The sequence below is a fragment of the Varroa destructor genome, unplaced genomic scaffold (assembly GCF_002443255.2).
Source record: "Varroa destructor unplaced genomic scaffold, Vdes_3.0 BEIS01000002.1, whole genome shotgun sequence".
Classification (NCBI taxonomy): domain Eukaryota; kingdom Metazoa; phylum Arthropoda; class Arachnida; order Mesostigmata; family Varroidae; genus Varroa; species Varroa destructor.
In genome coordinates, this window is record NW_019211455.1 from 55,583,784 (window position 1) to 55,610,023 (window position 26,240).

At 39.8% G+C, this 26,240-nt stretch overlaps 2 protein-coding genes across 7 annotated transcripts in view; one reads left to right on the plus strand and one right to left on the minus strand.

Moving 5' to 3' along the window:
• Positions 1–8,965, plus strand: part of LOC111245551 (uncharacterized) — a 12,476-nt gene extending 3,511 nt beyond the window's left edge. For 2 of the 3 annotated variants that reach the window (XM_022794040.2, XM_086979784.1), the window contains exons 4-18: positions 269–406; positions 916–1,110; positions 1,404–1,535; positions 2,118–2,258; positions 2,671–2,751; positions 3,336–3,452; positions 3,821–3,976; positions 4,562–4,682; positions 4,920–5,299; positions 5,552–5,684; positions 6,129–6,216; positions 6,991–7,126; positions 7,681–7,776; positions 7,993–8,219; positions 8,473–8,965. In XM_022794040.2, the coding sequence (XP_022649775.2) occupies positions 269–406; positions 916–1,110; positions 1,404–1,535; positions 2,118–2,258; positions 2,671–2,751; positions 3,336–3,452; positions 3,821–3,976; positions 4,562–4,682; positions 4,920–5,299; positions 5,552–5,684; positions 6,129–6,216; positions 6,991–7,126; positions 7,681–7,776; positions 7,993–8,219; positions 8,473–8,680 (2,349 nt within the window). In that variant the 3' untranslated portion in view covers positions 8,681–8,965. Of the gene's footprint in view, positions 1–268; positions 407–915; positions 1,111–1,403; positions 1,536–2,117; positions 2,259–2,670; positions 2,752–3,335; positions 3,453–3,820; positions 3,977–4,561; positions 4,683–4,919; positions 5,300–5,551; positions 5,685–6,128; positions 6,217–6,990; positions 7,127–7,680; positions 7,777–7,992; positions 8,220–8,472 lie in introns of those variants that run through there. The other variant, XR_015320774.1, reaches the window with a different exon arrangement.
• A 3,827-nt stretch (positions 8,966–12,792) lies between these two features.
• LOC111244525 (uncharacterized) lies at positions 12,793–17,881 on the minus strand. 4 transcript variants are annotated; one of them, XR_015320815.1, is made up of 4 exons: positions 17,754–17,881; positions 17,057–17,231; positions 14,238–14,408; positions 12,793–13,087 (listed from the first exon to the last, which is right to left on the minus strand). XR_015320815.1 is itself a non-coding variant. In XM_086979842.1 (3 exons), the coding sequence occupies exons 1-3, from the start codon at positions 14,807–14,809 to the stop codon at positions 13,085–13,087; spliced, it is 333 nt and encodes a 110-aa protein (XP_086835968.1). In that variant the 5' UTR covers positions 14,810–15,130; the 3' UTR covers positions 12,793–13,084. The 4 variants fall into 4 exon arrangements, 2 of the variants coding, with proteins under 2 accessions (XP_086835968.1, XP_086835969.1); XR_002670924.2 differs by lacking the exons at positions 17,057–17,231; positions 17,754–17,881 and adding an exon at positions 14,768–15,094 and having other exon boundaries at positions 14,238–14,526; XM_086979842.1 differs by lacking the exons at positions 17,057–17,231; positions 17,754–17,881 and adding an exon at positions 14,768–15,130 and having other exon boundaries at positions 12,793–13,204.
• Between the last annotated feature and the right edge of the window lie 8,359 nt (positions 17,882–26,240).

A 26,240-nucleotide genomic window follows, 5' to 3' on the forward strand; every position in this document is an offset into this window, starting at 1 on the left:
TATATATATACTCAAACGATTAAAGAGATAACACGAACGAAACAAAACATCTTGGAGTTTATTTCCTATATCTGTCCACCATTACTTATGGGGGTTATGTACCCCATTAGAGAGCCTGATAATCTGCAAACGAACCCCCTGTAACTATGAAACAATTTTCATAGAAGCGATACTGCTGTGTATTTTAAACGGTGACATTTATAAGAACCGAGACAAGGAAAGTTATGCTATTTAACTTTAAACTGCATTTTAAACGTTTATGATTTAGGTGTTTGCTCGATCTGCAAGTGACAGCCATGTAATAAACAGTGAAATGGACGCTAAGGATTTAAATTTTAGTCACGCTGTGATTTCTTCGACGCCTCAATCAAAATCGTTTCAAATGGGTTACGGACACCCGCCACAGGTTTCAACAGATTTAAGACAATTACCCCATTTTTCAAGAAGCTGGATAACTCATTCTATTTTCAACAGCAAATGTTATTATTTATGTAGACGATGGGTAATAAACCGCGTATAGTGAGTGTCGAAATGGAATTTGCATAAGGTATCACTACGTTCGAATGATTCATAGACCATGTGACGCCTAACAGATTTAGCTAGCAAAGAGAGAAAAGCAAAAAAAATTATGTTGATAGTTACGTAACAGTGTGCCAATAAGATAACATGGGGTGCAACGAAGAAAAGCACTGTGCTTTCGTAATAAAGTTTGAAATGTTCTCTTATACAAATGACGACAGAAAGAGTTGGCGTTTCGTATCCTATCGATTAGAGCAGCTGAAAATGTTTTCTGTTAGAATAAAGGATCTAGGTTTTTTTTTGAAGAAATAAAGATTTCATAGTTTTATTTACGAACTCTGTAGCCCACCCGCGTACTTCACGGGCGATTCTGCGATTGTCAACGGTTGTTTTCAGTTCAGTTCAACGAAAACTTCGTTTTTCCCCGGTTCAGTGTTCAGTCCACGGAGTCGTCGGAATATCGCTAAGTTCGCGCAGGTCACCGACGGATCACAGGTGGAACCTGTTTGTATAGGTGGTTATCTCGCGTCGTGTACTGCCAGCTGTTCCATTCTCGAGCTGCGCGACGCTTCGTGGAAAGTGCCGGCTCAGGTAGGTTATCCATACGCAGCGATGAATATGCGCGTTCTCAAAAATTGATTTTTTGCATTGGATAAGGAAGTCTTTCGCACAGTTTAGGAGCATCTTCTGCGAACAGGGTACTGCAAAGGTTGTTTCGTCAACCTTTTGAATTTCAGTGTGAAACATGATTAATATACGAAGTCAATAAAGGGTCGTGGATATTTGAAAATCGTCATGACCATATCGCGATAAAGGACGATTTCGTTTAACGTTTACGTTTACAAGACTGTTATTGTACATTGCCTCTTTGTCGTTCTTAACAGAACTCGAAATTTGAAGGCCTTACGGTAGGTGACCGCCTTCTCGTCGAGTTCGAGGGTGGACTTTCCTTTGACGGGGGGGCAGGTCTCGACATTCTTGAGTCAGTTGTCCTTATGGAAAGTCGCGACGAATCGGTAAGCACCGTTAAAACTAAACATCCCGCCGCCTTTTCTTGTGTTTTCTAAAAATTCACAGCCTCGTTGAGAATTGTCTTGCCCTTTTTGGGCAGGTGAAGTATATGTAGTGTATCACATAATAATGAGTTTTTGTGTATGGTCATCATAAGCTTAATGTAAATGTCCTGCGGACAACTTCTGTCACGCACATGCGATTTCCCATAGTAACAGGGAAATTTCTCACAAACTAACGATTAAGCAAGTATTACATTATATCAGACACTTTACAGCATAATTATCACATTCTATCATTATCAGTGTTATTGTGCACATCTCTATTTCCCGGAGAGTAGTTTATTAAAAATTGATCGAAATGTGTAGAGGCATCGTTTTGTTATATGGTAGTGTTTCTACCAGATCTATAGTGAAGACGGATTTTTCGAAGGTTTGACAGAATGCAGGCCTAGGCCCTTAAACCCCCCCTGGTGTGGCCTAATCTCCAAAGTTAGCGTCCATATATTTACATTGTGAGATCGTAGAGACATTTAATATTCTTTATCATTATTATATACTAATTGACGCACCTGCTCCGTCCGACAGGTCGTTGTAATATGCCATGAAAAAGTGACCTTCTCATTAGTTGGTGGATCTATCGCGGTAAAGATCTTTCTTGTGAAACGGTCATTTTTCGAAAGAAAATTCCATGCGGTCAGCACGACGGGTCAATCGGGCATATCTGGTGTAAGTTAACTTTCGTAATTATCCACTTACTAGTTACGTATTTCGTTCGCAGCCTGGATCCACCAAATATAATCACCATGTGGCATAAGAATCGTCACACACAGCCAAACGGAGCAGAGACGATACTATTACGTTCTCGATAGAATGGTCGTAGAATATGCCTAACATGTTTGGCAATAGTCAGGCGACCTTTTATTTGTTCTGGAAGAAGGATGGTCGAAAACAGGCTGCTTTATACAATTAGTATGTGTCCTTGTAAACTGCAGGATCGAAACATGTGTCTGCTTCAATACAGCTCGATAAAATAGGCAAAACGACCTGCTAATATAGCCTACTATAACGCTGAGATGGCGATTTTGTTGAGCTTAGCATGTGGCTAAATGTTTATGTTGTACCTACGTGTACGTTTCAGTTGAGGATTGCGTGTACGATACGGATCGTACAGGGACCTCCACGAAGCAAAAAAATGTCCCATATCATGAACGAAATACAGGTAATATTTCTCATAAACTTACATAATGATGTCTGCATGCCGGACGTTCAAAATAAATAGCTCGACAATATTCGAAATAGTTAAACGTACACTGCGCCGACAGCGCCGTCTAGGTGCATTTCGTTACGTGGCAGCTTCAGATAGCAAGAACGCTGTCATCTTCGCCAAAATGTCAGCGTTGCTAAATTTATTGCCAGAAATTGATAGTCAGAAAAATACGGTATCACTTAGGAATTAAGAAGAATAATGATTTATTGTCAAGTTCATTGGCTGCTGGCTTTGTTGCGTGCTATGCCGTTTCGTAAGTCTATACGAGACAGCCCAGATTAGTTTAGTAAGTTAAACTTTTTGTGGGGGCAAGTCAATAATATTATAGATAAAACGAGGCGATTTCAAGCCTTTGTTCACATAGAATAATAGCTAAATACAAATAACAACTCGACACGCTCCGTTAATTTAGCAGGGAAATCTTATACTTAGCGATATGCTCCAATGGGCCGCTGCCACATGCGTGAACACCATTTCAAAGATAAAAAACATTAAGTAGAAAATATCCACTCTTCTACTTTCCATTTGGTGGTAAGATGACAGTACCCCGAGGAAGTCGCGTGCTTATAGTCGGCGAAAATGTTCGTGAGCGCATGGTATTGCCCCCGAATTTGTCCCTTCTCAATCTTCAAAATCTTCGGCACAGTTCCAAGGTTAGTATATACTATGTGTATACGTTAATGTTGAGCTTTCAGTAGAAATTGGCATTGCCAAAAAGTTTGACGCAGAAGAAACCTCAGTAATCAGATAATGTGATTGAATGCCCAAGATTCGTGGACCCAACTCTGAGCTAACGTCTTAGAGCGTTGGAGTCCAAGTGGCAATACATTGCACCATCATGTTAAAATGCATCGAAAATGCCAATAATAATAATAATTACATAAACTTTAATGATAACCTAGTGTTTCAATCAGCATTATTGTTTGGCATCCGTTGCAAGTGGAAGCATCGTATAACTAAAGATAAATTTTTTTTTTCATTTTATATTTGATTGGTTGGTTGTTAATTAATAATACCGTAGGTTACTGAAGAAGTGCGGGACGCCGGTCGGCTGGAAACAGAAGAGTTACTTCGGCAGAAGCACTTCGAACTTCTTCGTGAGATAGATGAAGTCGTCGAAACGATTACAACCCTTTGCAATGAATACTCATACACCCTTCAGATTCAAGGGTCAAAAGTAAGTTTTTATCTTAAGCAGAGGAACAACAATCCACAGCGACATCTTGACAGATTAGACTGTAATATGACAGAATTTCGATGAATGAACAGACTGTCAATTTGACTGCGGCCTCTACTAAACGAACCTTTCATTCACAATAAATTTTAATTCTGATATAAATGAACGTTTTATTTGAAAAAGGCAACGCAGCAAATTTCGTCTATCATTGACCTTTGTCATGCACCGCTCATATATTTATTAGTTTCTCAAACAGGCAATAACGTTCAACTTTAAGAATCTTCATAACATTATTTTAAAGCTGTCCTGTTTTTAAAGCTTCTAATGTTGGGCCACTGTGAAAGGCTGGTTCATTCGTGAGTCCATTCTCAATAGCGCTCAGTGGGTTCAAGGCAGACCACCGTCGTTCTTCCGGGTCTAATAAATAACATTAATTTATTTAAATTACATCATTCTTCTTGTATCTACCAAGCTTATTTCAAGTAGTAAGATCCTCGAGTATTTTTCATCTTTGGCAACGAGGGCCGTATGCTACCTCGCAAAATAGAAATCTACATACATTTTTTGATCCCTATGTATTAACAGGCTGCGCTGAATCAGGAAATGCAGATAGTGCTTCTGAGGTTAGAGGCACTGCAAAAGCTCCTCAATGAAATCGATCACCGGCTAGCATTCGAGGTATTTCCAGATGTCCAATTGATCTATGGTAAGGATCATGCATCACTAAATAGCGCAAGTTGCCCTGCGTTAGTTAACTGGATCACCCCCACGCATTCTATAAAGGTCTATGTTTATTATGTCCTAGATAATTCTATATTAATTAGCGAATTCCACATTACAGTTGACGGTAGAATCGAAACGGCAATAGGCCTCAAAGTACGTTTCTGGCTCACAACGTTTACACTTGATAAGTGGTAATATCCGGTTGTTAATGCTTCCCCAGGAACTATCAAAGATGTCATAGGCTGCGTTTCGCTGATTGATTATCTCGTACCAGCAGCCAGCGTTATCGTGGACGCGGATCGTCTTTCGCTGAGCGAACTAGGCGTCGTCTTTTCGGTACGACGAAACAATATCTACCTGTCGATTGATACGCCGTGCTTTTGGAAGCCAATAAGAGAATGGAAATCCAAAGGGATCTCCATAAAATCTGTTCGTCGGCGTAATTATATATGCGACGAATTTTTATCGCTACTTGAGCAATTCATCAGTCCCCAAATGCTCTCTGCAGAGTTCTTTGAAGGATGGGTACTCGAGAGCGACAATGGGTTCGGACTACTTTTGTCATGTTTTAAGCACACCCTTGGCCCGTTACCTCAGAAGGTAAGTACACGGACTGATAAAACAACAGGATTTTTTTCTCGTTGTAGCCGAATTCAGTTATCGCTGGCTGAACGTTTTATCTTCACGCACACAGGTATATATAATTTTTTTTAGCTAGATACCACAAAACTTGCTTGTACTAACCTTCAATAACTGGATATTAACGTAGGAAAATTGCAGTTATCACTACTGACCTCTTTGTTGTTGTTAATTAAGCGTCGTTTTTAACTATTTGTTCATCGAACTCAACAGCCACCGAAGAACGTGGTAGTGATAAAACACACCGAGAAAGGAGAAGCTGCCGTCGAATTGGAAACCCACTTAATGAAAAGCATGGGAAATCTATTTGCTATGGCGGAAGAACATGATTACAGCCTTTATGTAGGTAGGTTAACTAACTGAATTTAATCATATGTGTGTTTCGCACCACCAGATTATTATTGATTTAGGGACCACCAGATTAATTAAATCGCTACCGTTCTGCTATAGTTTGGGAACTTGTAACGGGCATTCAAGAACTAACAATATATATTTCGCCCGTTCTTATATGTGTTTGTATCAGATGCTAGATTTGTGCTTATCTCGTGACCTTTCTGATTAATTACCTTGTTACCCATATAGGTTGTTTAATAAGATGTTGCACTCTACTTTTCCACCCTGGTGTTCCATTTATGAGAATTCGTCACCATTTTATGTCGACTATTCCTTCTAATCTAAGATTATTCTAATCTTTTGTGACGTCTAAAAATTACTGATCGTTCAATATATATATATATATATATATATATATATATATATATATATATATATATATATACATTTTTCACAGTGAACAGAAATGGTAGTACGGTGGTAGAGTTATGCGACAGTCCCGTCGAAAAGTCCAGTTCGTCGAACGCGTTACAGGACATCAAAGGGTTTGTCATAGGCATTTTATCTATCTTTTTAACAAAACATGTTCAATGAAAAGATCGCCTGGGTAGCACAGTCACCTGGATGTCATTAACTCACATTCAAGGATTTACTCTATTGCCCTAAGGATGAAGTTTGCACTATCTCTTAGAAGACTGACATAGCCGCAACAAAATTGGCAAATTCTCGTGAGCAAATCATCTGTAAGCCAGTATTAACTAATTATTCCGCAGGAGCCAAGTAGTATCCCTAAGCAGGAGAACGATAGAAGTTATTGCATCGAAATATCTAGCATCCTTTATCCTTCAATTTACAGAGAAAAATTGTAATATTTTACTTTACATACTTGTTCTACTTTTTACCAAAATCAAAACCAAGAACGATTTTAATCAACGAACCACGAACCACTATAGAATTACCTACTTCCGAAGAATCTCCTGCAAGAACGTTAGCATTGTAGGTCATCCAGGCGCTTGCTTGAATGTCTTATATAATTATATCTGAATATAATTATAAAATTAAATGTTAATATGATAATATATATAGTTACTGAATATTCCCATTGTCGGTTATCGCTGAACTAAGTTAAATTATTAATTAGTTGATTAATTGATAAATTACTATTAAATACAACACCTAATTATTTAACTTAGCTTACTTAATTGTAGACGGTATCCTTGCATATTAAGCTGTTTAGGACAGAGCAAACCTACTTTACCTGCATAAGTGTTATCCAATATCCAATAATATTATCCAATTATTTTTCATATCTGTGACAGGGCGTTCAAACCACATGCGGACACCTTCGTATCTCTGCACGGGCTAACAACGAAGGCTCTGCCAGCCCTGTACGAACTTATACTCTTCAGCTTACGTCGAGTTTTCCTTATTGGCAACCTTCAACAACTAAAAAAGGTCATATCTCATCTTGCTTAATGCCACCATACCTCGCTCAGAAGTCCCTGTTTAGGTCCTTATTACCATCGCAGTACTGGACACGATTCCAATCGAATATGGACGATTATGTAATCCTCGTTTTCAATTTAACAGTCGGGTTTTTGCTGGTCGAAAAGTTAGCAGGGAACCGCAGTGCCGACTACGTCGCATTGCATTTACATGAACAGCTTGTATTATCATGAAGTGAATAATAGCCACTAGCACAGTCGTATACCACGGCGAAAATGATGAGTAGTTTAGAAACGATTATCTATTTGTGGGGTTTGATTCGAATATACGCGGGTTCCGGGGTGCAAATCAAACGTCCATAATGATGTGTTTGCCTACCAATTCATGGCCTAGGTTTGAAGCCGGGTGTAAGACACACGTCGTTCCATGCTGTAGACCAACCTTCTGGAGCAATGCTTAACGCCAGTAACGAACGTAAAATTAAAAACATTAACATCTGTCAAGCGATGTAGGTGATTAGGAACGGCATCACTGAACTAGTTTTTGTATTTTTACAATTTCAGTCAGATGAAAATGTTCGACGGTTCGTAAACAATCTCCTGTCGTGCGGTTTCGTGCGCAAGTCACTTATTCTTACCTGTCCTAAGCACAAAACCGATGTGAGTTCGACGACCTTTATACATAAGAGACCGACTACCGCTGCCAATGATCACTATATTTATCAACTGTCATTATTGCAAGTTTTCGCGAGGCACCTGTAGAGGAAATCTACTGGCTCAGTAAAAAATAAAGACAAAGAAACTAGGAAAAAAATTGGTATCACACAAGCCGAATTGAAAATCCGCGTATACGAAACTGCACATTCTTTTTTTTAGGTGATTTTTGGTTCTAATTGCGGAAACTCCGCCGTCAGTTGGCAAACCAGCTGCAAGGAGAGGTGCAATGTCAGACTACCTTGCGGTCATCAATGCCCTCAAAATTGTCATTTCCATGACGAGCAGACTTTCGAAGATGATTTGCCTGCCTGTGATCAGACATGCGGCAAGGAGTTACCGTGTGGGCATGCCTGTCCATTACCTTGTGGACGACCGTGCCTCATGAGGTAAGCTGGAATTAGGCATGGTGCGCTGCCTATATTGCCGGCTATAAGAGCAAACTATTCTTGCTTCTTCGTGTTATCGCCTTATGAGTTCATCTAAGCTCTATACTTCAGTGTACAAAAATATTCCATAGTTAATCGTCTAAGAAAAGCGCGCTACCAATCTTCTAGGCATTTTCCGACCCATCGAGTTAGTGGCAGAATTGCGTACACTTTAACGTTACCTAGCTTCAATAACGATTTTTCCTCTCCTCAGGTGTTCAGTACTGCTCGCAGTGATAGGCCCTTGCGGCCACCCAAATTCAATACCTTGCTGCCAAAATACAGAACATGGCTTGAGCCTATTGGCTTGCCCAAATTCAAAGTGCCATCGTCATTTTAACGACCCATTTTCAACAAAAAATTCCAAGTCGCTGATTCAGCGGGGTTCTACTCTATTTGCGCGAATGTTTAGTACCTCGTGAGAGGCAAAAAGACTTGGATAAATCGAAAGATTTTTTAGCAATAAGAGCGTTTTAAAAACAATTTCTAGAAGATGAACTATATTTGCATAGCAAGCAGATGTGTAGCAACGGGCTGTTAGAAAAAGAACAAAATCGTATGGAAGATTAACCTTAACATAAATGACGTCCGTGTAATCTATTTTCATTATCTCCTACAAATATGTACTCAGGCAGATAATGATGCAGATTTTAAAAAAATGGGCAGGAGAAACGGAAAACAATAAATTGTTTTGGACATCAAACGTTTGTTAAAAATGCCCCGTTTTTGATTCAACGTATCAACTGAAATATTGGGTTTTCCGAAAAAGATTTTCAGGATTTTTCGCTTTATTTCTCCTTGATCATGAATGTCGCTATCTGAATATATACGTACAGGAAAAAGAATGCAAACATATTGCACCAACTGGCTGAACTGGCTGCAAACATGGCTGAACTTTCACTGATTTTCCATGTAAACACGTAACTAACTTTTTCAACATTTAATTCATAGTGTTCTGGCCTATCCAGAACATACAGCAGGGCTGTATTTATTAGAATTTTTAACACATAGTTTTCATACATCTAGATATATAAGTATATTATTTAGCCGCGCACATTTGGCGTGATCTTCTGTTTATGCTGTACGTTGACGTACGTTATTGACCTCATACACGCACTAATGACGCGTGCAGTATTCTTGGCTCTTTACTGTTAATATTCTAGCCAACTGCCATAATTTGTGGCGTTTTCTTCAAAGTATCCCTGTAGAGATCGTGTTTTGAGGCAAAGACGTTATCGTTGGCTTCGAGTCGAACGTATCATAGCATTCGTAAAATGATTTGTCGCCCGAATAGATATACAAAGCAAGCGTTCTGTGTGACGATTCTGTAAATGTCCTGTCCTTTTTTTATATAGCACAGCTACGAAATTTTAGATATCGCAATCAGCCAACTAAAAGATCAGGGGGGGGGGGGGGGTCCCAGCATTGTGCCCCATAAAGCGACACAGCACTTTACTGATACATGCCATATGATTGCGTGAAAATTGAGCATGACATTCAGTTATGTTATTGAAATAACAAATTTTAGCTCTGCTAGTGTCAGCGCATTTTCGAGCTATAAATAACCAAATTGATGACTGCTACGTCCCGGCAAGTAAACACTGAACTATATGAGTGAATGAACCTATATTAGTGATAAAGAAATATTTATATATTGTGACGCAAATCGTTTTTATTCGGAGGTTTTCGTAGCGCTCGTTTACAAACAGAAGCTCTAACTGAAAAAGCTAAAACACACGATATTGAATGTTTGTTACACATACACACCCACATGCATATAGTCATCTCAGTAATACCTGTATTACCCTGTACATATTACATAGTTCCATAACTATCCTTCGTTAAGTAAGAACTGCTAGTAACGCACCCTGAATTACTGTACAATATTTTAGATAGAGGTTTGCAGAAATGGACGAAGGTGTCTCAAGGTACGTCAGGCGCATATACATATGCGTGTGTTTGGTAACGTAAATCAGGACAATAGGCCCTAGGCACGTTGGAGCACTGCGGAGTCGGCACGCACGCGGCCGTTAGGAGGGTGGTTAGTCGGGACATATTACATTACGCATGCGAGAACAATCATGCATCGAGTCGCAACGGACGCAGCCATACGGCGGACGTGCGAATTTTACATGAACGCAGTATTGTTGCTAGCAGTGGTTAAGTGTGACAGCCAGAAACGTAAACCATTCGAGGTATAAAAGGCCTGGCAGTTCGCTCACAGATATTATCCTTCTTCGACTGACGGCCTAATCCCTCACAGGATATTGCCTTACAGAGAAAGTCTTAAAATGCATTAGGTTGAATATATAGTTGCGGCGCTTTAAAAAGCAAAATTTTTCTTCCCCTACTTGTTGTTTGCTTCTAATATACCCTTCAAGAACGCCCTTGTTGTTCTATTAATTTAATATAGCAGTATTGTGTTGTGAGTAGAAAATCAGCTCAAAAGAAGTTTTCAGAGATGGTTAAGTAAAATGTGCATTTTCGACAACCTCTGAAATTTACAGCATTCGATCATGGCCAAAACGTTGTCGGAACAGCCTATGACAGCTGCTTTGTACACAACAATAGAACGGCTATTCAAGGATGTTTAGTGAGGTTTCAAGGCGGTATTCGGGACTTCAGGATGCCCCTGCTCTTACCGACCCTCTAAGTTTGATGACGATTATTTGAAAGCATTTTTGAAGGAAGACGATTGACAAACAACTCGGCAATTGCCCGAGAAGATGGGCTGCAGTTGCATGACCGTTATCAGGCACCTTAGGTTACCTAGGTTTACACAGGAACTTGGAGCTTGGGTACCTCACAAACTCTCTGAATTCAACGAGGATTCAATGCTGCATCTTAACTGGTGTAGGGCGGCCATAGTACTGATTCCCACACAAAATTGTCCCCGACGATGGTAAGTGGCATTTGTACGTCAGTAGGAAAGAAGAATGCGATGGCTGGCTCCAAACGAGAAGCCAAGGCTCAGGTCCCACCAGATCTTCATCAAAGACTTTGCATTTGATCGGACTGTATGAGAATTACTTCTTGCTAATCATCCAATTGATTGGTACGTTTCTTTGGACCTTCTCCTTGGACGCTTCTTAGGATACTTAAGAAAAAACATCCAACGAACGAGGTCCGACCTTACGCAGACAGTTGCACTGGCAAACGGAATTGGGAACCGCACGTCTGAGAGTAAAGGGCATCTCAAAATCGGGGTGGACGAGTTTTTCACTGCCCAATGAAAGGGAAAATAAGTTGGTTGACAGATGGAAGGAGATCGCGGAAAACGACGGCGGACAGTAAGTTGTTGTCGCAATGAGAAAACATACCATGTTTTCTATTTGGCAGAAAAATGTGGAAACTTCATTTGCAACCTAACAACTGAAACATTAAGGGTGCGCACAAAAACAACCAAACTGCCTTCAGTTCACCCACGATTGGTCACCTTATATTGTCGCGATGTCTTACATTCAATCTAATTCTCAGTTTATAAGATATCGAAACTGTCGCCATTTCAAACAAGCTACTTCATAGGCCTCATTCGAAGTTAAATTTTGTGATGTAAACTAAATTCGAAGCAGCAAAATGAAGGACAGTTTCCCGAACAACCTGGTAGATGGCGTACCTAGCGAAAGCAGCTCAAGGTCGATGCGGTGCGACCACATCTGGTTGGGATAAACATAAGGCCCCGCCACACTTGACATATATTCTCATTCTCATTCGACCACGGCCAAATGTATATTAGGGCTATCTGGGAAAATTTTTCTTGCAATGAACTGATTCTCAGAAAACCCGCTTTGGTACAGGTAGCGTGATCATCTCAAAACAAATTCAACGAGATAACCGGAGCTGAGAAGATAGTTTTGTATACATCTCCTCAAACTTGGGAGGTTATTCAATATGATTTTATATTTGACCATAGAGAGTGTGTTCGTCCCAGGAAACTGCCAACTTATCGTATGCCGACGCTGTCATGGTAAGAACAATCATCTCCGTTGACCTACTTGATCTTTCTCCTAGTCTACACAGGGGACAGAGCATAGGACATTTTTGACACACGCATGATTTTTATTCAACCTATGTTTCAAACGTAAACAATTCATTATATTTCTGCGTTTCTGTTTAGTTCTGACGAGTGCCCAGTGCATGAGGTGTTTTTCACCAGTATTTAAAATAACATTTATAACAACATTAAACCTAGAAGTGACTTCTACAATGACCGACAAGCAGTAAGTGGATATACTCTGCAACAGAGATTCGACCAAAGGCAAAGCTCTATCCAAAAAAAACATACACAATGTAGTACCTGAACTGGTAACCTCTGTCCTTTTTAAACCTGGTTCTGCCATATTTTATTGGCATACTGTCTCCGACGATAAAATGATAGCAAAAAATTACCCAAGCTATACGGCTAATGTATTCATTAACTATATATTTTAGTATTGTAAATTTTGATCGAAAGAATTACTTCCAGTAGACGTTTTTAAAGTTTGTTTGTTGTTTTTCTTTTTTTTTTTTTATTTTAAAGTAAAATGAAACAGTCTTTGCCTTAAGCAAGGATCTCTTTTTATTAAAATTCTATTTCACATTGTGATATTGCGTACATGCGATCAGTCGTCTCAACTTGCTGATCAGAGAACTCCCACAAGCAGTAAACGTCGCAGCTATCGTGTTCAACCAGAACCAATCACCTCTATGTCGAGTAATTTATACCGTAAGAAAAGCACATGTGATTTTCTGTAACACATCGGCATAAGGACAAGCGTTCCGTATATATTTACAATACAAGTGTATCGTCCTCCCTGAGAGGACGCTCCGACATCGGAAGGTGAATATCACTGTAATAAAAAACAAACAAAAAAAAACATTGTAACGTGCAGCATGCTTGAGTTTCCAATCCGTTTACGAAACGTTTGTAATATTCTTCCGGCTTTCCAAAGTAGAAAGATCACCTCCTGTAGAAGATCATCCATAAAACGTGTCGAAAGGATGAGGAATGTGCTTATATGTTCCAGACAGATATTATAAGGTACACAATAAAGTGGCGATATTACCCTATTTTTTCGTTGTTCGAAACGTCCCTTGATATGATACTTTCGTTAGTTACCATTACAGTTATTCTTTCTACTAGTAGTGTTAACTATAAAAAAGTATTTGAATAAAAACTTGAAAGACCGAAATTTGATCAATTAAGTTAAAGTAGGTCAAAACCAATGAAGATGACAACGGTAAGTTAAAGCATCGTGTTACTACGGCTCATAGACGAAATTAGATTTTCTGATCCCTAACAGGGAACGCAAACAGATAGTCAGTCAGGAGCTTTTAATTGTGCAAGTCATTTTATTTGTTCAGCTGTTCATCCGACGAATCAGCATAACATCAATAATGCAAAAAAAATCGTTCGAAGCTCAGCTGTTTGTTTTCCTCTAACGATATGAACGATACAGGAGTATTTAAGGTCGTGTAAAGGATCGTCTTTAATGTTCAACAGGTGCCTGAGTCCAAGTACAAATCTCGTCACTGTATGTATCAGTATTCTTCACTGACCTACTCTACGGCGGGCATATACTAGCAATTTCAAAAGCTGTTTCGTCGCAGAGATTGATAACGCCTGAACTTGTACAATGTTGAGAAAAAGTTAGGAAATAACTTGAAAAGTAACTTGAATACATGATTACCATCGTCAATATATTAAAACAGCTATGCATTACCCGATTCCACAACTCACAGCTTTATGCTGAACATGAAATTAGGTATCATTTGATTTTTTTTTAGCTTGCTTAAGCTTTGATTAAGTTGTGGAAACTTTCCCTAAAAACACTTCGGCTTTACTCGGCTAAACTTAATTTAGGTTGAAATAAGAACTTCAACAATTGAACAAATCCGCCCTTTAATTTAAACCTGCTGCGAATCAAGCTAGCAATTATACAGCAGTTCCTTTTATATGTGCTTTGTATAATTTGTTAGAAACGCAATTGTGCATTTTACCTGTAGGCTTTCCCGCCCATTTTCAGTTTCAAATGTTTCGGTGGCATCTTCGATCTTTACAAGAGTTTTCCAGCGAACGAAAAGAACGCCCATCGTTTGGGTAGATCTATTGCGGAGCCCTGATCCGACTGTTCGAGACGCGCCACGAAGCTGGCATAAAGCGCAATGTTCCTGGGTATCCAAATAAGCCATTGCCGTACCGAAATCAAATCAGAAAACAATCTGTGCAAACAATGGTAGAATTCTCCGTGTGAAGCAACTTCTGTAGTTGTATAATATTGCTTGTCATCTGCAACGACCGCCAAACCGGCTAGCTAGAGATGTATGGGTATAATAATATAAATGAATGTCCTGAGTTTTACCATTGCTTCAGACGTTTGCCGCCTGCCAGCACAAAACAATGCGTATCAACGTTGGCTTCTGAATCTAGACCACCCCATATGCCCCTAAATTTAGTAGGCAAACATGTTGCCAATGCCCCATCACGGGGACACTAGAAGTAACATCCTAATTTTTATTTGTATATTTACCTTATTTGTAGCCTGTTGGCGACGGTAGGACATATGTCCCATGGCGGTCACATAGAACAAAGGAGAAATAGTTGTCAACGCTAGAGGATGTAAATTTACAATATTGAAACAAACGTGAACTGTGTATCAACTACAATTGAAAAAGCTGAAGTGTGCTAACAATATATTTGTTGTACGTTACACATGCCAACAGCTGCGAGTAATGTCGTTTCCATTTGGCGCCACGTAGAGGCTCAGCGTCTATAGACAAAATCAAAATACTTGGAACGATGTCTGGGTTATTTATAGGGCATGTTTTAAACAAATAGAGAAGACCACGTTCTCCAGGAGGCAAAGCGAAGCTAAAAATACGCGAAGGTATAGAAAGTCAAATGTTACCTAACCCGGCTTTGGCACATTTTGCATCACTGAAAAAAAACAGTAGTGGTTTTTTGTAAAAATTTCGCTCGCTTCGAACCATTTTCCGGTCAGTTGGGAGAGAGGTACACAGTAGACATGCTGTTTTAATGTTTGATTGAAAAGATTTTAGCAAAAAATATTTTAAATTTATTTAATCGCTATTAGTTATAACAATGTATATAGAACCGGTAAACTTAAGGAACCAATTTAGTACTAAAGGAGGCAATCCAAAAACTGCATTGCATCAGGTCGAGTGGCAAGTTGTCGCGGTTTTCTTCCAAGGCTTCCTTTTAGTTCTCGTTAACCTCTGATGTTCTACTCGAAGGCGCCTTTCCTACCATATGGGCGTGCTGCAGCGGCTTTGTGTTACGAGTGCAATTTAAACTTGGAAGCGCTCCTCATAGATAGAGCGAAAAGATGCATCTTTGGCGCTTTCTACATTATGCACTTCGTGAAGCTCAAAATGCTAATGAGACAGCCCGGGACATTGCATGGTGCCATCGCTAAAATGACTCTGCATGAGTGCCTTGTACTGTTTGAAAACGGTACCCATGACATTAAGGATCCTTTCGCTTTGACAAACCATTTGAGTTTGATGACGATCACCCGGGAGGAAGCACTTCTGAAGGAAGCCGGCCGACAGAAAACTTAAGAATCGGCCGAAAAAGCATGCTGCAGCCGCAAGATTGTTGTTAATCATCTTATGTCCCCTAAATCTACCCAAAAACTTGAGGCTTGGATAGCTTATGAATTATATATAACATAAAATCCGACTAGAAGTTACGGCATTGAAACTTCTTGCCCAGTGTCGAACGTCGCGCAACTTTTGCACAGAAATGTTACGGGTTATGAGAATTAGCGCCTGTACGTCAACATGAACGAGACAAAACTGGGTAGTCCCACGAAAGAAGCCAAAGCCTAACGTTCAACTAGAACTTAATTCAAAAGAGGTTATGCGTTATGTTTGGAACTGCAAAGACGTGATTGATTTCGAGTTACTCTTCACGAACTAGACAGTTGATCAGCGCATTTATTTCGCTTAGCTGCGTTCAGTCAATCATAGTTTTCAAAAGAAAAGACAAAATCAGGTCATCCGGCCCCATGACAATACACAGCATACATCGTCACGGGAGCTCCCCTAGACATTGAATAGGAACTTTTGCTGCACCTGCCATATTTTTCAGACTTTTCTTCGACAGATTTTCACCTTTTTCTTTATTGGCAAATGAAATTAGGAATCACACATAAAGGTGAAGGGTATCTCAAAAGCTGGTTAGATGAGTTTCTCAACCCTGAACTTGAAAATTTCTGCCGAAAAGGCTCCTTTGGATTTGTTGAGAGATGAAAAAAAGGCACCAAACTAGGCAGTTACTTTCGTTTTCGAGACGGATCAACAACTCGACACCAGGTTAGGGCGCTTCCACAAAACGAAGCTTGCTACTTTCTAGCAATACAGCATAAATTATTTGGTAAAATGGAACCACAAGGAAATTTACATAACGTTACTAGTGATTATGAGAGAAGTGACGTTTTCTATTCAGTAAGAAAAAAAACACTAGAAAAACCGCTTTGTTATTTAATCTAATATATTCAAATTGCCTACTTCCTTTATCGTGATCAAATTTTCCGTCACCCAGAGTTGGTCACCTCAAGACGCTAAGACACACCAAATAAGCAAAAAGGCATTTTGACAAATACCGCAGCTGTAATAGTACTTTAGCAGTTCTAATTAACTGAACTGGGTTGGGTTCCCAGTACTACTTCGATGCTTGATAAACAAAGTGTACAAATCTGTTATACCCTTACTCACTAATGGTGTAATGCTTACATATGGTCACATTATATACACCCTCCTGGGGTGCACCCTCGCGACGTGTTGTAACAACTTACATTTATTTACAATTTATGTCTATTCATATTGCACCCCGTTCGTATATGCGCTATCCAGTTCGAACCAACACTGACCAGCTCTGTTACTAGCGGCCATTTCTCTTTTCAGCGAACATCCAACAGGTAGGAACTCGACGCTATCATCATCCTTGGAACTCTGCTCGTGGCTCGACTTCTGCAACAGATCCACCCAACATTGTAACATCCACGAAATCAACGCGTCACCAAAACAACCCTCAGATTCCGCAGGCCCCCACGAGGCCCATCGCTGATTACAAAGCCATCCAGCGGCAGCAGCTCAGCTAAGGCGGACCCAGGCCCATTGAAAGTTGCTCTTGAAGGTGACACAACAAAGATTTTTGCTGCGCTGAGAAATTTCACTTTTTACTTTATTTATCACTGATAGGGAATAGATTTCGATAGGTTTATTCACCCTCTGATTTTCGGCTGACCACTTACAGCCCAACTTGGGCAATACACGTCGAAATGCTCGATTAGGTTGAACTGTAATGAGTTCGTTCTTGATGAAACAATAGGTTCAGCTGGACACAAATCGCGCTGTTTTGACATTCCGAAGCAACTTGTTCAAGGTAAATGTATTGCCCGTTTGATTAGGAGCAACTGCTGTGACCTGACCTGGGTTGTTCCGTACGTTCAGGTCGGCAGCTATATTATCACCGCTATAGTCATTTTATACCTGACTCAGTCTTTGTGTTGGAGCTTTCGTTGCTTGTAGAGCACACATGTTTTCTCGACACGTGGCGTCTGCCGATTCATCGCACGCAACAAAGTAAGGAGCTTCTTCCGCCCTTGTTTTAGGTAGACTTTTCCTCCGTATTATTGTCGATCACTGCAGTACAAAACAAAAACACATATATATATATATATATATATATATACGCTGCCATGCAAAAGTTGACTCACGAACTCTTGACGACGGTTTCTGTATGAGTCGTTCGAGCTTCTGGCAGAAAGGCCCTTAGAATAGCATAAGAAAGGCCTGTCGTTTTGGTAAACATATGCCATTAATTCATTCACACTCGTTTTGTCTTTGGAAGCGATTCCACAACCCTCTACTATGGATCTATTTAGATACTGCCAATGAGAGATGATTTTCAGTTGGCTTGGTACAGAAGTTGTTCCACTTTTCAGTTTCAAATTTTCATTGTTCATATTTATATATTGCGTGCGGCTCACCAATTAAATCTTATCGCGGTTGAAGATGGCATAGCGCGAATGTATAAAAATTAAATCAGTCCTCTCAAAATGTCAATCTGTATGTGTTTACTGATAGATTGGTTTCATGAAATGAAAAAACAGAAATTTTTTGTTTATCTGGCATACAAGCACGTTCTTAAGGTATATTAATAAATCCTGGATGCCCACTGCTGGGGGATCGTCAATTAAATGCCTGCAATAAATCAAATGAAAATGAGGTGAAGTTTCATAGACGAATTTTATGAGTGGTTCCTACATTTGATTTGTTTATTTTCAAACCAAAGCTACATATTCTGAGGTCTTCCAGCTACTCTCGTCAAAGGTTTTCTTTACAACAGCACCTTGGCGCTTGAGGTGTCATCAAAAAAACGTCTCAATGATACAATGATATCTTTTAATCTTCCTGAATTTAATCCCTGAACTGAAAAACAAGGTCTTCTCTAGTACAACGTACGTTTACAAACAAGGCAAATAATATATAAACAATTACATAAATAGGCATAATCAATTAAATGACCAAATCATCGTGTTGATACGAAACTGAAAAGCTAGAAGCAGCTAAATGAGGCTTTCATGATATTTTATTCCCGATGTAGTGTAATGTCTGGGGTCTTGAGTTTTGCGACCGATACGGCCACTATGTATACCTTCAAACGGCTGAACCTTTCCAACACGAAACGAGGTTTGTTTACGCCTGGTTTTGAAACTAAACCACCGCATGTGTTTCGAAATTAGGTAGGCGACTCCGTTATTACTGTAACATAACCGGGACAGATGAGCTAGCATTATCGAGACGGCTGCTCTGTGACTTGAAATGCTCAATCTGCAGTAGAATCAACATTTTTCCAAGAAACAGAACATGCGCAGTTTTGACAAACTGCATATGAGGATGAAGACGGGTCTTCCCGGACCTCCTAAGCCACTCTCGCTTAAAAATTTCCGCAGCAATCGACAATTCGCCCATTTTCTACAAACTGACAAAGTTAGAAGGGTACCTAAGCTTATACAACAAAGAGTCGTTTGGGAATATTGTCAAAAGCACCAACTATAATAATATCCGGATAAAACAACCGTGATTATTTATAAAATGGCCTGTACGTTAATACACGAGAATTGCTGGCACAAGGGATGTAAACGGTGACTGCAATATTGAGAGAGGATATAGAAGCGTTATGGGCTTTGGGATTACGACGCCTGCTAAAGTGGTAAAAGGGCAATATGTTGAAATCAAGTATAGAACATATTTCAACTGTTTAATACTATTAATTCTTGCAAAAACGGCTGCAAAAAAAAATTTTGTAATTTTGGTGATGCTGTGCTCGCCGTTCAAATATACCCATATCGACATCGTAAAGAGGTTCGATGTAATAGCCTTTGAATAAGTTAGTCGATACATCTTCACGCAGTTGATATATAATTGTTCGCGATCGCCTCAGACTGATGTCAAATTTGAAGTATGGCGCTAGTTCAAACCTTTAGATACTGAAGTCTGCGTTTGTAAAAACTATGTAATAGAGTAGAAGGTATTGCACAGGCAGGCGGTGATCGAATACGTTAAGAGAAATAGAATTTGTTCTTATACTTGGAGGATGAGAATCTTTTCTACCACCTATTTAAAGAGAGCAGAAAAAGAAAATGTAGATAATTGGAAACAGATTGTTCCTTTTATATTTCGTAATTAGTACAATATCACCGTTCGGCGTACAGATATTCGAAATTCGATATAAACTTCAAAATCACTGATATGATGGAACCTTTAGGATAGGTTTAGGCGATGGCTGCAAATAAAATTCATTAGCGACATATCTTCAAAGCAAAAGGTAGTACGGGCTGTATTACATGGTATTTATTTAGGCATACAGCTTTATTGAAAGGTCTTTCCTTTACTCTTTAGTGACATGGTTTGTTTCGCCCCGTTCGTCTGCGATGGAGAATATCTGTGAGAAAGTAATAACGTAAACACATCCACTAACTAGTTTATAGTTCATATTCTTTGCGGAAATGGCGCGATCTCACTAGAACGTCTGTTAGCATTGGATTCGTTTATGTGCTGCAATAAAGAATCAATTTATCTTCTAGATGAACTTTTTAAATGAGACGCTTTTCGATATAACAGACTGCTAAAAATTGCGAAATTTCATGTATTTCATAATATGGTTGGGAAAAACAGGAGATGGTTATTTAAAAAAAAAGACGCATTGGTTATTTAAATAAATAAATCTCAATCTGGTGCGTTATTAGAAATAGACATTTGAAAAAAAAACTAATTTGTAAACTGAACTATAGTAAATTCGTCGACTTACTCAGTTCGTATTGCTGCCAACAAAAAAAAAATGTGCTAAAGAAACCACTACTTCGCCAGCATAAAAACGTGGCGGTTTTTTATTGTAACGATAGAGCCCCCATGATCAGCGGGGTCAGGAGTCTCGTGAGGAAATAGAGTTAGAGGCAGAAAGAAATGGGTTGCCGCCAATGACCCTTCTTGTTCTTGAGCTATGCTCTGGCGCTACTGCGGTATTAGTTCTAACTTACAAAGTATAAGCTCTCTAGAAATCCGTCGATGTTGCTCGAATTCGTCATCCAGACCGTTGTGGAGGCTAACTTTACAATAATCACAATATCACTGAATATCATTTCTTACGGTATTACATAACACTCTGTCAATCGTGCATTTTTACCTGGCCGTTGCAATCGAATGCTGAGTAAAGATAGAGCGATGCCTGCATAGATAAGAGCGTATCCAGACGCCCAAACTTCTGAACTAAAATTAATAAAGTCCTGCAATGGTTCTGCATAAATGGGTTTATAAAGTGACAAAAGTCTACGCATTTCATGATCACCGTATATCATATCTTTGTAGTGTTTCCACGGTTTTTTCATGTGAGAAATAATAATTGTGTTCTGTCACTTTAAGCTTGCCGAAGAACTGAATTAAAGACAAACTCAGCTGCAGTACTTGGAGTAGATGATGCCGCATTAAATACACCTACAGGTGGCGTTCGATCTAAGTAGTGCCTTTATTTGATATGGTACACTAACGAAGATACGAAATTGCGCCTCGTGCTCGAAGCTTCGTTATCGAAGTCGTATGTGTCAATTTACGTCACTTTGTCTTAGTTCACTTGGGTGAATTTAAAAAAAATAGAAGCTTTCAGAAATGAGGTGCCATACATTGTAACAGTCTCACGGATTTGAAATAGGTACCACAACTAAACTTCAGCCATTATAAATCTTTGATCCGCAATACTTCATAACCTTTTCACAATATAGAAATATTAATCATACATAACTATTTTACAATCCTATTTACATATATGCAATATTAACCCCGGTGATAGCTCACCGGTTGACATTAGACTGCTAATCTTAGAAACATGTATCGGTCTGGATTCTAATCCGGACATATACACACTTCGCTTCATGCCCGAAGTCAGGCATCGGGGAGTGACGTATAGCTCGGAATATTTGGGTATTGCTAAATTAGTAGATTAGGGTTAGGATAAAACATACTCCCGGACGACCTGAACGTAAGAATTAGGTAAGCAAATTGTATCAAAAATTGAGATGAGAAAACGTGTAGCTAAATCTCTCTAATAGGTATAATCTTTTATTGAAGCCGCTGAGTTGCTGGCTTCCGCAATATGTTAAAACAATAAGATCGAGAGATGTAGCAGACATCAGCAGTTCACACACATCTTTTATTCCATACATACGCATCGTGATGATAGCAGAGTCTTATCAGATCTCTTGTCCTTTTTTAGATAGTTTTTAATAATAAGGTTCATATTAAAGTTACTGAGAAACACGCAGAAAAGGCTTCACCAATTTGCATATGTTCTGTGGTTTAAAATATCTGACCTTGCCCCTAAGCCGTACTAGTAATCTTTGTGTAAGGCGACTTAAATTGTGTACATCACTCTCCGCAGTTTGTTCATCGAATATATCTTAACGACTACAAAACTGGTAGCAATAGAGAGTCTTGTATCAAGTCTATGATACATCATCCATTGTTTTTTCTAACAATTCTTATTTGTCTAACAAGCAATACCCATGTATATCTACTATTCTCAACCGTAAGTTGAAGCCAATTATACGCGTTCATAGACAATGCCAAGCCTAGCAGAGCCTAGGTAGGGTTTTTCTTCACAGGGTTCTTCTCCTCTTCCTGCTGCTCAGTAAGCTGAGCGTGCGTTTTTGAATCGTTAGCATGTACTAGACGCTTTCAGCTATGAAACACCTACCCGCGTGCAACAGCCACTAAAGTAAAGGTAAACACGTTGAGCAGGAGAGTATCCTTTAACCAATGCAGGATTTCCTTATTCGCGCGACGTAATAACAACAGTGTTTGTAACACAATAACAAGGAGCTCTCTTGGTGTTCTTCACTATTCGGCATACTCTTAAGTAACTTCAAGGCGCACACTTACGTCTCGCTGATCAATTATTCAATGGAGCATCATTCTGAATACGTTGTTTCAATCCAAGAAGATTATTTGCACATTATTCCACTATTCTATTACGCTTGGAAGCACTGGGATTTTTCATACAGCGGTAAAGAACATCATACTCAGAATTCAGTGCACGCTTCTGTCAAACTGCACAGTCTCAGACTAGCTCTAGGTTTTTACACGCGTTTATGTCTATAGTACATTCAAGCGTGTCTCGGATAAGCGTAACTATCGAAAAGCCACAATTAATGATCTTCGAATTGTCCTGTTATTTTTTAGGTCCACACACGATTAGGTCCAAATGAGTTCGCCGACAAGTAAGGTCAAGAGCGAGTTAATGACTCGCGTTCTTTGTAAAATCGTTTTTGGCCAGACACCGTGTTGCCATGCGCCGGTGAAGAAAACTGCACGGGCAGTGCTAGCCCATCCGACTCTATCAAAACCTCACTATCCTCAAAGATACAATAATTATATTTTTCACAGTAGTAGCATTGATAATTTACGCATAGAAAGTGGAGAAATTCTCTTGTTTTAGGGCACAATAGAAGAGGATCGTACTTGATGCACTGAAGACTATACTAGAAAACCACTATACTAGGAGACGTAACTATTCATGATCACCATACGCGCTTACTGACTGGACCATACAAACACAATAATAGATCGTTGCCAATTGCGGATGTCTGAGCGGCTACGTAGCTGACACATGTGACCCGCCTCAAAGTTTGCTGAACAACGATGCCACCGTAAAAAATTTCGTCAGAATAGCAAATATAGATCAATTCATTTTGATTCAATATCTCCTCATCTGAGTTGTGTCACGTATATAGATGGATGTTTCAATATTTAGCGATAATCGCTCAGCAGTATCCATAAACAGCAAAATACTGTGACATATTAGTACGAATATTAATAGTATTTACTTCATTTTGTATATAAAACAATCAGGGAAATCTCTATCGTTATCAAAACAGAGCAGCGCTTGGATGAACGTATGTCATTCGCTCTGAGCGTTTTTTCATGGGCCAATAAAGAAACAAAAACTATCGACATTTCCTTAAGCAACGCTACAGTCGAAGCTACACTTGCTATGGAAGCAGTCCGTATTGGAAGAAAGAATGCACTAAGTTGAAACGTATCAATGCGACAAGCACGTTGAACGGAACATAGCACAATATTTACAGCATCCGTTTGTATCCAAAAATCATGAAATAGGCAAACCACGAAAAATTTATCGGGCGAAATTGTTGCAGAAGAATCTAAAGTCATCACATTGATCCAAGGAAACATAATTTACCAGAAGGAAAGCTACATAGAAATATACGGAAATGGACAACTGAATCTCGGACGCATCTAGTTGCTTATAGTTAACGCATAGAGCATCAAATACCACTTGCCAACACGCTTGACCTATTGTATTCACACACAGGGACTCTACTATTCGAGAAGTAGTTTCACCTTAACCTGCTGATTCTTCCAGACATCTCGAGTACCTATTCGTCAACGATCGACGCAAGGCGCGTCCTTGCATCACTTTCTGATTTGCCGGCAACTACAGTTGTAGCAAATTACTATAACTGATACTTTAAAGCAACTTAGCAATAAATACCGAAGTAAGTAATCATAGGGCTAAAATAGGCCGGCGCACAATAGGCCCAATGAATTGGCTTTAAATATTTGGTCTTCAGCGACGTACGATGGGATGTCGCCATTCTCGTTCGTTAACGCTCGGGAACGAAATCCGACAACTTTCCAAGTGGGCGGAAATACATGACGCGAAGATTCTTGCCGGACTACTAAATACTTGTGTATTGCATACTATGGGGTCGTAACTATATTGTAATGTGTAACTATTCGGCTTTGCGATGATCGCGGCCAACTTAGATGATATACTCATATATGTCTAACATCAAACGAGAAAATACTTGATCGAATTGCTAGTTTCCTATAATCAAAACGTAACGTCCTACCATAAGGGGGTCAAATTCCTGCTGTAACCGTTAGTTAATGATACCAATCAAAAATGGCAGGCGTAATTCCTGTATGTAAGTTATCATAATGATGGCTTTCCCATGTTACCTGACTACCAACAAGTAGTCGGAGGTCAGTCGAAATAATCATCCCTACAACTCCCTGCACATTTAATGTAGTACTTAGAGTCTGGTCTAACGTCAGGCACAAGATGTGGTTCGGTAAACCTGAACTTAGTTCCAGGCTAAATCGAATCCTGCAACACTCGGCTTACGCTTGACCCTCGTGAAAAATTCACTCAACAGCTTGAAGTTTTGCAACGCTAAGTTGGAGTACTGCATAAGGCCTTTGCGAACAAAAGGCGGGTACAACCGGTAAAAGCCAGGCATATAATTGGGTCGTTATAGATATATACCATTTCAAACTGCTGCAAAAGGATCTAAACGTGGCAACTTGACGTGTAGATGTTGTGGAAACAAGATGGTTCTGCTAAATCTGTAAATCAGGATACGGGAGTTAGTAGATGATAAAGGCAGCAACGGTATCGTTGAAGCTGACGCTGTCTTCACTCCGGAGGCCAGCCCGAAAGCTTCGCTAAAGCGAGCCTAGACACCGAACGGAGTCGGGCATACGGTACCTATCAGGCCTTACCTTGTACAGGACGCAGCTGCACTTGGGGGCTAGAAATTCGATACCGTATTTAAACAATTACCATTCTTCGTTTATCAAATATTGAGTATGCCCGTCGTATTTGATGACAAAACAAAACCCCAATCAACTTGAAGTGTATTTGGCAGGTTCTAGCGAATGAGGGTCAACAGCACATTCCTCCAACTGTTATAATAGCGAGCTGGTCCGAATAAATGAGGTGTTTTATACCCGGAGTGTCAAAGATCCCAAGGGGAAGCACTGGAGCTCCATGTTTCTCGATAACATATAATACTAGAATAGCATCGTTACTGCGATCCACTAACGCGCTTCCTTAGAGGGAAATGATGGCCTATCGTGTGGCTTTAAAGCACCCTCGCAGAACACCTCAGCTCTCTGAAAGTACCGCTTCCTGCGTAGCCTTAAGGTTATCCCCCTATATGCATATATTTACTATGAACAATCTTGTCTGAACGTTTAGTCTTGGTTTTCAGACCAACTACAACCTGGTACAATGAGGCCACGGCGTCGCAAGGACGCACTCGAGGACTAAACGCCGTTTAAGTATATATTCACTTCTCTGGTGCTTTGCGTAGCGTTGCCAGACCATCGACCGATTCTCATTAACGGGCGCGCGACGAGTAAGGCAAGCTCTAATATGGTAATAGCAACAGTTGCAATACGCAAAGCGTAGTCACTCTCTGTCGTTTTAGCCAGGTGTCGTCGTTGGTCGTATGTGACCTGTCACAATTAATACAATCAATGAATATCCGCCAGAATGTCGACGATCTCGACAGCCGGTGCGGGTGTTCTCGCCGTGAGAGAGCCCCCGCACATGTCATCCACGCTAGAACATCAGCAGAGCAGTTTTTCAATACTCCAAAAGTTGAAATATTTTCG